Source organism: Aquarana catesbeiana, linkage group LG11 (assembly GCF_042186555.1).
Source record: "Aquarana catesbeiana isolate 2022-GZ linkage group LG11, ASM4218655v1, whole genome shotgun sequence".
In the NCBI taxonomy this organism is placed as follows: Eukaryota; Metazoa; Chordata; class Amphibia; order Anura; family Ranidae; genus Aquarana; species Aquarana catesbeiana.
The window spans coordinates 30,560,402-30,575,156 of record NC_133334.1 but is presented as its reverse complement, the minus strand read 5'-3'; the positions used below and the strand labels follow the sequence as shown (position 1 = coordinate 30,575,156).

Genomic DNA, 14,755 nt, shown 5'->3' with positions numbered 1-14,755 from the left:
GATCTCTCCTCTGCCCTCAAAGCATCTGACCACACCAAGATCGGTGTGATAAAATGCTTTCCCAATTTCCCAATGGCGCTGTTTACATCCGGCGAAATCTAAGTCATAAAATGCTCATAGCTTCCGGTTTCTTAGGCCATAGAGATGTTTGGAGCCACTCTGGTCTCTGATCAGCTCTATGGTCAGCTGGCTGAATCACCGGCTGCATTCTCAGGTTCCCTGTTGAGACAGGAGAGCCAGAGAAAAACACGGAAGACGGTGGGGGGGCATTCCCTCCCACTGCTTGTAAAAGCAGTCTAGAGGCTAATTAGCTGCTAGGATTGCTTTTACATGAAAGCCGACCGCTGGCTGAAAAGAATGATACCAAGATTATACTTAAACCTGCAGGCATCATTCTGGTATAACCACTCAAAGTCGTGAATGGTGTACCTGAAGACAAAAAAATGGTTAACAATAAAGCACAGTAAACAGTAAAGTATAAAAAATTGCATACCTGAAAAGCAAACATGATAAAACATAATAACAATAAAACATTGCAGAATAGTAAAATACAGTAAAAAAGAGCAGAACAATAGAGAGAGAATAGAGAGAGAGAGAGAGAACAATAAAACGACAACTATTTTTTTTATTTTATATTATTTTTTGTGTTTTTGTTTTTTTTTACACTGTTTTTGTAACTGTAACTTTTATAACTGTAACCGGTTCCAGGTTCGGGTCTCTCAAAATGCGATGGCATCTTGGGAGACCCTGTGAAAGTGTGCCTAGTCTGTGCAATGCTGTACGCTACGCTAATACTCAACTAGTGTATGGTAGCGTTCAAAACATTCACCAATGCAAAGACCAGAATTGTCAGGACAGGAGGGACAATAATAGCGGGTGTCACGCCTATACCTGCGCTTGCTGCAGACACAACATCTTTTTTGGGGGGGTTCGTTGGGTAGGGGTACTTGGGAGGACATAAAGAAAATGCCTCTCATGCAGCCGACTGCATTTGGTTGGGGATGTGAATGGGGGAAGTACGGGTGCTGCAGAAGTGGTGGGTTCCCAATTAGGATTGGCGAATGCAGCAGGAAGGGCATTATGGGCAGGACGGGCCTGTGTTTGTCTTCTTCTTGGTGGCAGTGGGACACTACTTGTGCTTGCCACCTCACCAGCTTGAACTGCATTTATGGGACTCGCCACGTCACCAAGTGTTACTGCAGTGCTGGTTTGACTAGGACCGGGGTGTACTAGGCCGCTGGTGCTTGCCAGTTCACCAAAACGCTACCAAAAAAACTGTTAGCGATCGCAGGGATCAGGCCTGACTCTGCAAATGCTGCAGTTATGCATTTAGTGTTTTGTAAGTGTCAGTGATCAATGGATACTGCACTTGGGTGGGCTGGGCTGGGCTGGGCGGAGGGGCAAAACGCAGGTGCTAGCAGGTATCTGGGCTGATCCCGCTAACACTGCGTTTTTGGGAACCCTAAACTGCTGGGGACGCTAGTATAGATCTGATTGGATCGGATATTGATCCATTCAGATACTATACCACTAAGGGAGGCGTATGCTGCGTGCGTGGGTGTTAGCGGTACTGGCGCTAACCTGACGCTGCTTGAGGCTGGTGCTTGCCAGTTCACCAAAATGCTACCAAAAAAACTGTTAGCGATCGCAGGGATCAGGCCTGACTCTGCGAACGCTGCAGTTATGCGGTTAGTGTTTTGTAAGTGACAGTGATCGATCGATATTGCACTTGAGTGGGCTGGGCTGGGCGGAGGGGCAAAACGCAGGTGCTAGCAGGTATCTGGGCTGATCCCGCTAACACTGTGTTTTTGGGAACCCTAAACTGCTGGGGACGCTAGTATAGATCTGATCAGATATTGATCCATTCAGATACTATACCACTAAGGGTGGCGTATGCTGCGTGCGTGGGTGTTAGCGGTACTGGCGCTAATCTTACGCTGCCTGGGGCGACGCATATCACCGCCGGGCGATCAGGGGGCTAAACCTTTATTTGGTAATAAACGGCGGGTGCCCTGACAATATAAAAAATAAACGAACTAACCAGCGTCACCCGTAACGGTTATACGGTGATCAGTGGTGAAAGGGTTAACTAGGGGGCAATCAAGGGATTAAAACATTTATTAGGTAGTATATGGGGGTCCCTGACGCTATAAAACGCTGACGGCGAACCTATATATTTACCTCCCTAACTTGCGTCAACAGTGACACTAATACAGCGATCAGAAAAATGATCGCTTAGTGACACTGGCGACGGGGGGTGATCAAGGGGTTAAAACTTTATTGGGGGGGTTAGGGGGGTATCCTAGACCTAAAGGGGGCTAACCCTAACTGCCCTACCACACTAACTGTCACAAACTGACACCATGCAGTAATCAGAAAAAAAAAAAACTGCTTGGTGTCAGTGTGACGGGGGGGGGGGGGGGTGATCGGGGGGTAAAGGGGGGTGTTATGTGTGCCTGGCATGTTCTACTGGGATGTGTAGTGTTGTGCACTCACATTGCAGTCTTTTCTCCTCGGCGCCGGAGCGGAAAATACCGAGCCGAGGAGAGATGACGTCACATCCCCTGCCTCTGTGTACTATACAGAGGCAGGGGAAGATTCTGATTGGCTGGGAGCGATCGCGAGGGGGGGGCCACGAATGGATGGCCTCCCCCTCATCCCTGAACGCTCCCAGACCAAAGCCGACCGCCTCGGGCACCGCCCGCGGGAAGGCAATCACGTACCAGGTACATGATTTTGCCTGCCCGTGCCATTCTGCTGACGTATATCAGCATGAGGCGGTCGTCAAGTGGTTAAAGACCAAAAAGTTCAATTTTAGTCTCATCAGACCAGAGCACCTTCCTCCATACATTTTGGGAGTTGCCCACATGCCTTTTCGCAAACTCAAAACTTGCCATTTTGTTTTTTGCTAAAAGTAATGGCTTTCTTCTGGCCACTCTGCCATAAAGCCCAACTCTATGGAGCGTACGGCTTATTGTCATCCTATGTACAGATACTCCAGTCTCTGCTGTGGAACTCTGCAGCTCCTCCAGGGTTACCTTAGGTCTCTGTGCTCCTCTCTGATTAATGCCCTGCTTGCCCAGTCCGTGAGTTTTGGTGTGCGGCCGTCTCTTGGCGGGTTTGCTGTTGTGCCATGTTCTTTCCATTTGGTTATTATAGATTTTATGGTGCTCCTAGGGACCATCAAAGATTTGGATATTTTTTTATAACCTAACCCTGACTTGTACTTCTCAACAACATTGTCCCTTACTTGTTTGGAGAGTTCCTTGGTCTTCATGGCAGTGTTTGGTTAGTGGCGCCTCTTGCTTAGGTGTTGCAGCCTCTGGGGCCTTTCAAAAAGGTGTGTCTATGTAATGACAGATCATGTGACACTTAGATTGCACACAGGTGGACATCATTTCACTAATTATGTGACTTCTGAAGGTAATTTTAATTGTACCAGAGCTTTTTATGTGCTTCATAAGAAAGGGGGTGAATACATACGCACATGCCACTTATTTTTTATTTCTGAAAAATAGTTTTATGTATATATTTTTCTAATTTTACTTCACCAACTTAGACTATTGTGTTCTGATCCATCACATATAGTTCAGATTAAAAAAAACATTGAACTAAAGGCTGTAATGTAAAAAATAGGTAAAAAGCTAAGGGGGTGAATACTTTTGCAAGGCACTGTAAATGCCACCACATTCATTTATGTGCCCCAAGGAGGTTTATGCCATAAAGTACTAGTATGCACCGCAAAACTTAAAGTTAGAAGCTGATTGGCTAATATGCACATCTACACCAGATTTTGTACTCTCCGGTTTTAATAAATCCCCCCTTACAGTCTAGATCACCCACATTCAGAGATTCAAGTTCTATGCTCCCTATTCTTCCAACACAGATGATGCTGCTATGGACAGGATCCCCCCCAGCCCTCCATCTTTGCTGTAGAACCCCTGCACCCTTTATAATAAGATCTGTATGTGTACCTTTTTCAGTAATAAAAAATTATTTTTCCTGTTAGTTCCCGGACAAGCTGTCGGTGCCGCAGTGAGCAGTAACACATCGGTGAATTCTCTGTTTGTGAGCTGGACCGCACCACAAGGAAAAGTGTCTAATTATACCGTCACTATAACAGAATATGTCAATAACACAATGCAGACTGGCACAATACAGCCTAACATGATGCAAGTAAATTTTACTGGATTATTACCAGGAAGAGTCTACAATGTAACAATAGTGACAGTCAGCAGTTCCTGCAGCCAGGCAGCCCCTTCACTGTCACAGGCCACATGTAAGTATGATTAAGGTCATGTGTCTTCAATGAATATAGTATAGTGATCCTCTGCGCTATTATATAGTGAATGTGATAACAATAAATCCTAATTGGATACCCAGAAATGCTGCAAAACCTAGTGATTTCACAAATACACGTGCATAAGTAAGTGAATAAAATGATTTTGCGCTATTCCATGCTATGTGATTAAAAACAATGTGATATAAATGTAAACTGAAATCTTACAAAAAAAAGTCCAGTGATGGTTATGAATCAATAAAAATAATCAATTCCCAATTCAATAATATTATGATCCAATAGTGACTGTGATCCAAATATAAACACTGTGATCAATGTGCAGTCCTTCAATGAATAGATCCAATAACCTTCTTAATAAAACTTCAGAGAGTTTTTTCATTGTATAGGCATTATGCTTGCACCACTCTTTGTTAATTCATCCCATTATATGTATTCTTTTTATAGCAGATACATTTTCTTCCATCTCACAAATTTTTTTCCTAACATTGTTTTATCTCCAAATAGATCCCACCCCACCCGGCAGCATAAACTTTACTATGATAGGAACTAAGGATGTCACCTTATCTTGGGGAGATCCAGTAAATATGACCGGAGTGGTGAAGTCATATAATATCACTTATTGGAATTCTTCTTCTCCTTCAATCATTTCTGGAACTGTGATAAGCAACACAACATATGTCACCCTTCAAAACTTGATATCGGGGACTAATTACAGTGTCTCTGTGGTGACGGTCATACCCTGGGGGTATCAGAGCACATCTGTAATTGGATCAGTCTGTACAAGTAAGTTTTTGCTCCTTGAGCCTAGGTTCACACTTGTGTGATGCAGGAACCAGCGCGATTACAGTGCTGATTCCCACATCCCTCCCGCAGGCAGTCCACACTGCCCTCTGTAAACTGCTGTGGGTGTCAATACATTGTTAATGACACCCCCAGATCGGTTCACAGATCGCAGTGTGAACTGTGAACTCGCACAGGAATCTGATCGCATAGGTGAGAACACCCATGCGATCCGATTTCAGTGCGGGGGGGGGGGGAGTCCTTACACCTTTTTTGTGCAAATTCAATGCGAGTTCAGCCATACCACTGTATGGCTGTACTCACATTGCACAGACATCGCATTCAAATGGCCCCAGTGACCCGCAGTGCAGGTACAAATCACATGCAATGTCTGTGTTCACACAAATGTGAACATAGCCTTAGCTAAAATGTGAATATAGCCTAAGCTATATTCAAAAAGTGTTACAGTATTTTGAAAAAGTCTTGTGAGTGCCCAGATTCTTGACTGACCCCCCCCCCCCCATTTGCTCAAGAGGCAAAAGTTACCAAGCAAAGATATATCTGACCTTGCTGCCGAACACTGGTTCATCCCACTGACTTTCAACTCATTACAGAAGAGAGTAGTGCCATGGAGGTCAGCAGGAGGAACCAGCTGAACTATGCTTAAATACTAGAAAATCATCCTTTTTGCTGGGAAACAACACTTTCCGGAGGGTTGGTCTCCTGGGTCCCCCACAACTCATACTGGTTCATACTGCTAACCTCCACATCTTTACTGGAGGTCAGCAGGAGAAGCCAGTAAGAGCTGTGGAGAACCCAGAAGTTTGACACAACCAGAAGTGTTGGTTTCCCAGTGGACTTTAGAAGATGATCTTACAGCATCAGAGTGGTGTTCAATGGTGCGGGCAGTGGGAAAGATAAGTATTTAGAGTCATCACTTATAAGGCTACTTTCACACTGAGGCAGGCGGTTGCTGGCGGTAAAGCGCCGCTTTACTGTCATTCTAGCGGCGCTAGCAGGGCGGTTTTAACCCCCGCTAGCGGCCGAAAAAGGGTTAAAACCACCTGCAAAGTGCCCGCAAAGCGCCGCTGCAGCAGTGCTTTGCCGGCGGCTTTGCAGCGCTGCACCATTGTTTTCAATGGGAAGGGGCGCTTTAGGAGCGGTAAATACAGCGCTCCTATAGCGTTGCAGAGATGCGGCTTGCTGGACTTTTTTGACCATCCTGCAAGTGCACCGCTCCAGTGTGAAAGCCCTCGGGGCTTTCACATTGGAGTGAATTGAGCAGCTCTTTCAGGGCGCTTTGCAGGCGCTATTTTTAGCACTTTAGAGCCTACAAAGCGCCTCAGTGTGAAAGCAGCCTAATGCCCCCTACACACGATCGGGCATTGATCGGACATTCCCACAACAAAATCCATGGATTTTTTCCGACGGATGTTGGCTCAAACTTGTCTTGCATACACACGGTCACACAAAGTTGTCGGAAAATCCGATCGTCCTGAACGTGGTGACGTAAAACATGTACATCGGGACTATAAACGGGGCAGTAGCCAATAGCTTTCGTCTCTTAATTTATTCTGAGCATGTGTGGCACTTTGTGTGTCGGATTTGTGTACACACGATCGGAATTTCCGACAACGGATTTTGTTGTCGGAAAATTTTATAGCCTGCTCTCAAACTTTGTGTGTCGGAAATTCCCATGGAAAATGTGTGATGGAGCCCACACACAGTCAGAATTTCTGACAACAAGGTCCTATCACACATTTTCTGTCGGAAAATCCTATTGCGTGTACGGGGCATAAGTGTTCATTTTTTTTGGTAACTCTTGTACGGTGACAGGGTCTCTCTGCTCTAGAAGGGGAAGGAGACCTTTCATGTCTTATTAAAAGACAGATGACTTTTAGAGCCGGTTCACACGGGGGCGACTTGTCAGGTGACCTAGCCGCCTGACAAGTCGCCTCCCGTTCTGTACAATGGAACCATTCTAATCGGAGCGACGCAAGTCGCTCCGACTTAGAAGAAAGGTTCCTGTACTACTTTGGGGGCGACTTGCATAGACTTCTATACAGAAGTCGTCTTGCAAGTCGCCGCGGCAGTCGTGTGCAGGTCGCCTCGGTGAGGCGACCTGCAAGTCGTGCCGCTTCTAATGTGAACCGGCGCTTAGAGCTAGTTTATATTGTTGCTTTTTAGGTCTCATACACACGGGTGCCTGGGGCTGTACAATGTACAATTCGGGTGTATTTCTCCAACCAGAAACTACAGATGCTGCCTACAACCTGCCCATAGTTATTAATGGCTGCACATGGATATACGCCAGTACTTGCGTAAACACACATTGCATTTTTTATTCCAAGCTATGTCTATGTGCAAGCAGAGCTCTAGTAGGGTAATGGGGAAAGGACCATGTAAAAACTTTAGCTACCTAGGCTTTAGCTGTAAGGCTGCATTCACACCTGAGCATTTAGTTTTCAGCCAGAAAGTCGTGCGTTTTTACCACGATTGTGCCGCGATTTGTACCACTTTTTTTGCTGCGATTTTGCACAGGTCAAAAGGTCACCAATGTAAAAAGCTGAAAAACGCCTGTAATCTGCCCAAAAAGAAGCTGGTGTACTTTTTTGAGCTTCAGGCATTTTGCTTCAGGTGACAAAACGCTTAGATGTGAACAGGTGCCATTGAAATGGGATTTTGCTTGTTTGGCGTTTTTTGGGCATTTTTTTCGGGCGTTTTACAAGCGTTTTACGACCTGAAAGCGCTTAGATTTGAATGCAGCCTAAAGTTACAATATGATGTTAACAATGTGAAGCACAATCATACAATACAATTTTCTGATTAGGGGAGGGAATGAACAAAGACAAGAAGAGGTCACCATATCTACTTAGCTTATCGCTGTTATTAAAGATAATGATGAAGATGATAACTTTTTTCTTTAGCAGTGTTTTTCTACTGCCGATTAAATAACATTGTAACGTCAACATCACACTCTGAATGTAACAATTCTTACTCTGGTTATTAATATTACTTTTTCCTTTATCCACAGAACCATTATCTGTGACATTACCGCAGATTGTTGCCAAAACTACCAATTCTACGTCCCTGAACTGGACACAACCAGACGAGTATCAGAGCTCATACACCTACAGGGTGCAGACCAATGTAAACTCATCATCTACACTGATAAATAATACAACCGTGAGCAGTACATTGGCTACAATAGGAAATCTGACAGCGGGAGAGACCTATACATTCACTGTATATACAATATCTGCCTGCAACATAGAATCAGACCCCGTGTCTATAACTGACTGCCCCCGTAAGTACTGCCGAACAGGAAAAGCAACTTATAAATGTCTTTGCCAACAAATGCTCCAGTCCTTGTCTATCAAATTTCCCGCAAGAAGTTCCCATTATTCACAACATCCAATCTGATACTCCCCATCATTATCACATTCTGGAGGTGTAAAAGTGAAAAGTGGATTTGTTGCCACCAGAAAAAAGAACAGTCTTTGTTTCAGATGCATTGACTAAATTCATACAAGCTTCTCAATGTGGTTGTAAAGGATTTTGTTTTTTAAATAACAAACATGTCTATATACTTACCCGATCCTCCTGTTCTGGGGTCCTCCGCTGGCCTGTAACATAGAATTAGACCCCTCGTTTAATACTAATAGACATGTGCATGACGAAAAAATGTGTTTTGTTTAGTTTAGATTCATTAATCTAGTTATTTCTTTTGTTAAATTCCGTTGATTCGTTCAATTCATATTCAGGATTCGTATTCAGAATTCTTGTTATGTCTTCTTTTGAATTTACCAATTTTTTACGATTCAAAACGATCAAATTGATACATTTTTTAAAAATGTTTTTATTCGAATGTAGCAAAGTGAACAAACAAAAGAAAAATCTTCATCAAGTGATTACAATGACTCTTTAAATCACCTTTGGATTAACAAAAACAGCGTTATCTGGTAGGTTGGCAATACTGGTGGACGTGGTTATATCAGCCGCCCGTTGTAAGGTTTGCAGAAAATGCACTATTTGCACATACTGAAAAATCTGAGTTTGTGGAAGAAGGTATTTCTCTTGAAGGGTTTGTTGTGGTAGAATCCCCCTGTGATTACAGAGGTCAGCAAAACTCAATATTTTCAATTCAAATTTGACTCGAATACTTAGAATCCATTGGAAAAAATTGAATTTGGTTGAAAAAGAATAAACAAAACAAAACAAAACTAATTTCGTTACGAATGCAACCAAACTAAATTAGTAACTTAACGAAACGATCCGAAATGAAACAAATTCTTTCGTTCTGCACATGTCTATTCTCTACTCTGTCTTCTTTTAGGTGATCCTTAAAAATGTATCTTTTTCTAGAAATCCTTTCCCGACTTCACCTTCAAACTGAACTTTTACTTTCTCCATCAGCTCATTCCTTATACGTAATGCCTTTGGTATCACTAGCCCTACTGTATTGAATTGTATTACTGTACTCTCTCCCTTTTGCACAAATTGTTGACCCTATATAAATCCTGTATATTTATAATAAATGATGATAGGATCTTTTCTTCTGCTTGAAAAAGTTCAGTCATTTAGAATGCTATAGCGAAAGAAAAGAATCCACACATACTTCTCAAAGCTGCTAAGAAGTAAAGGTGCACCAGTCAACGGGCATTTTTTTGCATGGGAATGCAAAACGGGTATTTAAACCCCTTTAAATCAGGTCAAATGCAGGTCAGAAAAAGGTCAACTGCAGGTCAGATGCACCGGTCAATGAATTGTGAATGATCACTGAGGAGTATTACACTGATTTCAAGCTTATGCCATAAACTAAAGTCCTTCAACACAAGTCCAAACTCCACCAAGTTCATTTGGAAGGCGCAGTAAATAAACCGTACAATTGTGTGTAAAAATATTGTGGTGTGTATAAAATCATTACCTTTAACCACTTCCGGACCGCCGCACGCCGATATACGTCCTAAGTTTGAAGAGGAATATCGTTGTTATGGCAGCAGCAAGCTGCCATAACCCGGGTATCCTCTTCTTCAGTGAGTGGTCCGGTTTAGGATAAAAGTGGTCCCTGCGGCGGTTTCCTAATTTTCTAGCAAAAAAAACAGTTTTTAACATGTAAACAACAAATCTCAAAAAGAGGCTTGGTCCTTAAGTGGTTAAAATACCTTAAGACCCCTTTCACACTGCCAGCATTTTTCAGGCGCTACAGCGCTAAAAATAGCACCTGTATAGCGCCTGAAAAAAGCGGCTCCATACACTCCAGTGTGAAAGCCCGAGGGCTTTCACACCGGAGCGGTGCACTAGCAGGGCATCACAAAAAGTCCTGCCAGCAGCTTCTTTGGAGCGGTGAAGGAGCGGTGAACTCACTCAATACTTTGTAGAGCCACTTTTTGCGGCTATCACAGCTCCAAGTCGCTTTGAATAAGTCTCTATGAGCTTGCCACATCTTACCACTGGTATTTTTGCCCATTCCTTCTTCCAAAACTGCTCCTTCAAGTTGGATGGTTTGCGCTTGTGAACAGCAATCTTTTAGTCTGACCACAGACTTTCTATTGGATTGAGGTCTGGGCTTTGACTAGGCCATTCCAACACATTTACATGTTTCCCCTTAAACCACTCAAGTGTTGCTTTAGCAGTGTGTTTGGGGTCATTGTCCTGCTGGAAGGTGAACCTCCATCCTAGCCTCAAATCACATACAGAGTGGTACAGGTTTTGCTCAAGAATATCCCTGTATTTAGCACCATCCATCTTTCCCTCAACTCTGACCAGTTTCCCAGTCCTGACTGCTGAAAAACATCACCACAGCATGATGCTGCCACCACCATGTTTCACAGTGGGGGTGGTGTTCTTTGGGTGATGTGTTGGGTTTGCGCCAGATATAGCGTTTTCTTTGATGGCCCAAAAAGTTCAATTTTAGTCTCATCAGAGCAGAGCACCTTCTTCCATACATTTTGGGAGTCTCCCACATGCCTTTTCGCAAACTCAAAATGTGCCATTTTGTTTTTTGCTGAAAGTAATGGCTTTCTTCTGGCCACTTTGCCATAAAGCCCAACTCTATGGAGCGTACGGCTTATTGTCATCCTATGTACAGATACTCCAGTCTCTGCTGTGGAACTCTGCAGCTCCTCCAGGGTTACCTTAGGTCTCCGTCCTGCCTCTCTGATTAATGCCCTCCTTGCCCGGTCCGTGAGTTTTGGTGTACGGCCGTCTCTTGGCAGGTTTTCTGTTGTGCCATGTTCTTTCCATTTGGTTATGATAGATTTGATGGTGCTCCTAGGGATCATCAAAGATTTGGATAACCTAACTCTGACTTGTACTTCTCAACAACATTGTCCCTTACTTGTTTGTAGAGTTCCTTGGTCTTCATGGCAGTGTTTGGTTAGTGGTGCCTCTTGCTTAGGTGTTGCAGCCTCTGGGGCCTTTCAAAAAGGTGTGTATATGTAATGACAGGTCATGTGACACTTAGATTGCACACAGGTGGACATCATTTAACTAATTATGTGACTTCTGAAGGTAATTGGCTGCACCAGAGCTTTTTATGGGCTTCATAACAAAGGGGGTGAATACATACGCACATGCCAATTATCAGTTTTTTATTTCTGAAAAATAGTTTTATGTATATATTTTTCTAATTTTACTTCACCAACTTAGACTATTGTTTTCTGATCCATCACATATAATTCAGATTAAAAAAACATTGAACTAAAGGCTGCAATGTAACAAAATAGGTAAAAAGCCAAGGGGGGGTGAATACTTTTACAAGGCACTGTAAATGCCACCACATTCATTTATGTGCCCCAAGGAGGTTTATGCCATAAAGTGCTAGTATGCACCGCAAAACTTATGGCAAAGCATAACTGAACAAGCTGAAGTTAGAAGCTGATTGGCCACCATGCACATGTACACCAGATTTTGTACTCTCCGGTTTTAGTAAATCCCCCCTTACAGTCTAGATCACCCACATTCAGAGATTCAAGGTCTTTCCTCCCTATTCTTCCAACACAGATGATGCTGCTATGGGCAGGATCCCCCCCCCAGCCCTCCATCTTTGCTGTAGAACCCCTGCACCCTTTATAATAAGATCTGTATGTGTACCTTTTTCACTAATAAAACATTATTTTTCCTCTTAGTTCCCGGACAAGCTGTCGGTGCCGCAGCGAGCAGTAACACATCGGTGAATTCTCTGTTTGTGAGCTGGACCGCACCACAAGGAAATGTGTCTAATTATACCGTCACTATAACAGAATATGTCAATAACACAATGCAGACTGGCACAATACAGCCTAACATGACGCAAGTAAATTTTACTGGATTATTACCAGGAAGAGTCTACAATGTAACAATAGTGACAGTCAGCAGTTCCTGCAGCCAGGCAGCCCCTTTACTGTCACAGGCCACATGTAAGTATGATTAAGGTCATGTGTCTTCAATGAATATAGTATAGTGATCCTCTGCGCTATTATATAGTGAATGTGATAACAATAAATCCTAACTGGATACCCAGAATTGCTGCAAAACCTAGTGATTTCACAAATACACGTGCATAAGTAAGTGAATAAAATGATTTTGCGCTATTCCATTCTATGTGATTAAATAAACAATGTGATATAAATGTAAACTGAAATCTTACAATAAAAAGTCCAGTGATGGTTTTGAATCAATAAAAATAATCAATTCCCAATTCAATAATATTATGATCCAATAATGACTGTGATCCAAATATAAACACTGCGATCAATGTGCAGTCCTTCAATGAATAGATCCAATAACCTTCTTAATAAAACTTCAGAGAGTCTATGCTCCGCCACCAACACCTCAGTGCTCACAGAACTCCCACCTCATATCCACAGAATGTAAGCCTTGATTATTATTAAGGACAAGCTATTCCCTTATGCTGGAAAACTCCTCCGCAGATCCTCTCTCAGAAGTTCCAGGACCATGTGTTGGGGTAAGGTAAACAGACAAGCCTCCAATAGTGTATTAACATAACCAAACTACCGTATTTATCGGCGTATAACACGCACTTTTTTCCCCTTAAAAAAAGGGGAAAATCGTGGGTGCGTGTTATACGTCGATCCCCGCTATTTTGTGATCTGTCGGAGCGATCGCCGCGATTGCCGCCGACATTCACATAGCTTGTATTTTTAAACATGGCGCCGCGGAGTTTGGAGGGACTCGGCGGCACTCGTTCAGCTGAACGAGCACCGCCGAGGACACAGTGACTGGGTGGAGCCGAGATACACATAGCCAAGGGTTCTCGGCTTTTCTCGGCGCCGTTCACAGTCACGCCCAGTCCCGCCATTAGACCTGTGTTATGTCCATCATAGGGACTGGGCGTGACTGTGAACGGCGCCGAGAAGAGCCGAGAACCCTCGGCTATGTGTATCTCGGCTCCGCCCAGTCACTGTGTCCTCGGCGGCGCTCGTTCAGCTGAACGAGCGCTGCCGAGTCCCTCCGAACTCCGCGGCGCCATGTTTAAAAATACAAACTAAACGTTTGTATGTCGGCGGCGACAAGGCTGCACGGACCACTGGGGCAAGGCTGCACTGGGGCAAAGCTGCACTGGGGACAAGGCTGCACTGGGGCAAAGCTGCACTGGGGACAAGGCTGCACTGGGGACAAGGCTGCACTGGGGCAAAGGCTGCACTGGGGCAAAGCTGCACTGGGGACAAGGCTGCACTGGGGACAAGGCTGCACTGGGGACAAGGCTGCACTGGGGCAAAGCTGCACTGGGGACAAGGCTGCACTGGGGCAAAGCTGCACTGGGGACAAGGCTGCACTGGGGCAATGCTGCACTGGGGACAAGGCTGCACTGGACACTGGGGAAAGGCTGCAGATGAACACTGATGAGGCTGCATTGATGGGCATTTAAATGTAAGTTTTTTTCCCTTAAACTTCCCTCCTAAAAGTTTTTTTCCTTAAAATTCCCTCCTAAACTTGGGGTGCGTGTTATACGGTAATTTATTTAAAAGTATAAAATATGCTTACATCTAAGCACAGTTAAAAGTGTTTATGTTTGTATCATAATATTATTGAATTGGGAATTGATTATTTTTATTGATTCATAACCATCACTGGACTTTTTTTTTAAGATTTCAGTTCACATTTATATCACATTTATATCTCATTTTATTCACTTACATGTGTCTTCAATGCTTTGTCAAAGTTAAACAAAAAAAATAGCAAATGTGCGCCATTTCACTGAATGGTACAGAAAAAAAGTTTTGTTTAAAGGACATATATGATAAAAAGTTATTGTATAATGATAATGCTATTCATTTAATAATGATATTATACATATGCTTTTGTTTTTAATTTCGCATATCCATTATTTAGACTTTTCTCCATATACAGTATATACAGTTACATAGTAGCATAGTAGGTGAGGTTGAAAAAAAGACACAAGTCCATCAAGTCCAACCTATGGACTTGATGGACAGTTTATCTGGAAAGTATTTACAGCGCTTTACTTTTTCCACATTTTGTTATGTTATAGCCTTATTCCAAAATGGATTAAATTCATTATTTTCCTCAAAATTCTACAATCAATCTCCCATAATGGCAACGTGAAAGAAGTTTGAAATCTTTGCCGATTTATTAAAAATAAAAAACAAAGAAATTATATGTACATAAGTATTCACAACCTTTGCCATGACGCTCAAAATTGAGCTCAGG

The 14,755-nt window shown here is 43.2% G+C and overlaps 1 protein-coding gene across 1 annotated transcript in view; it reads left to right on the top strand.

Annotated features, from left to right (window-relative positions):
• The window catches only part of LOC141111935 (receptor-type tyrosine-protein phosphatase beta-like), a 337,059-nt gene that overhangs the window by 181,222 nt on the left and 141,082 nt on the right, over positions 1–14,755 (top strand). Inside the window, exons 16-18 of the mRNA XM_073604158.1 lie at positions 4,805–5,083; positions 8,115–8,387; positions 12,211–12,480. Coding sequence (XP_073460259.1) covers positions 4,805–5,083; positions 8,115–8,387; positions 12,211–12,480 — 822 coding nt within the window. The remainder of the gene's footprint in view (positions 1–4,804; positions 5,084–8,114; positions 8,388–12,210; positions 12,481–14,755) is intronic.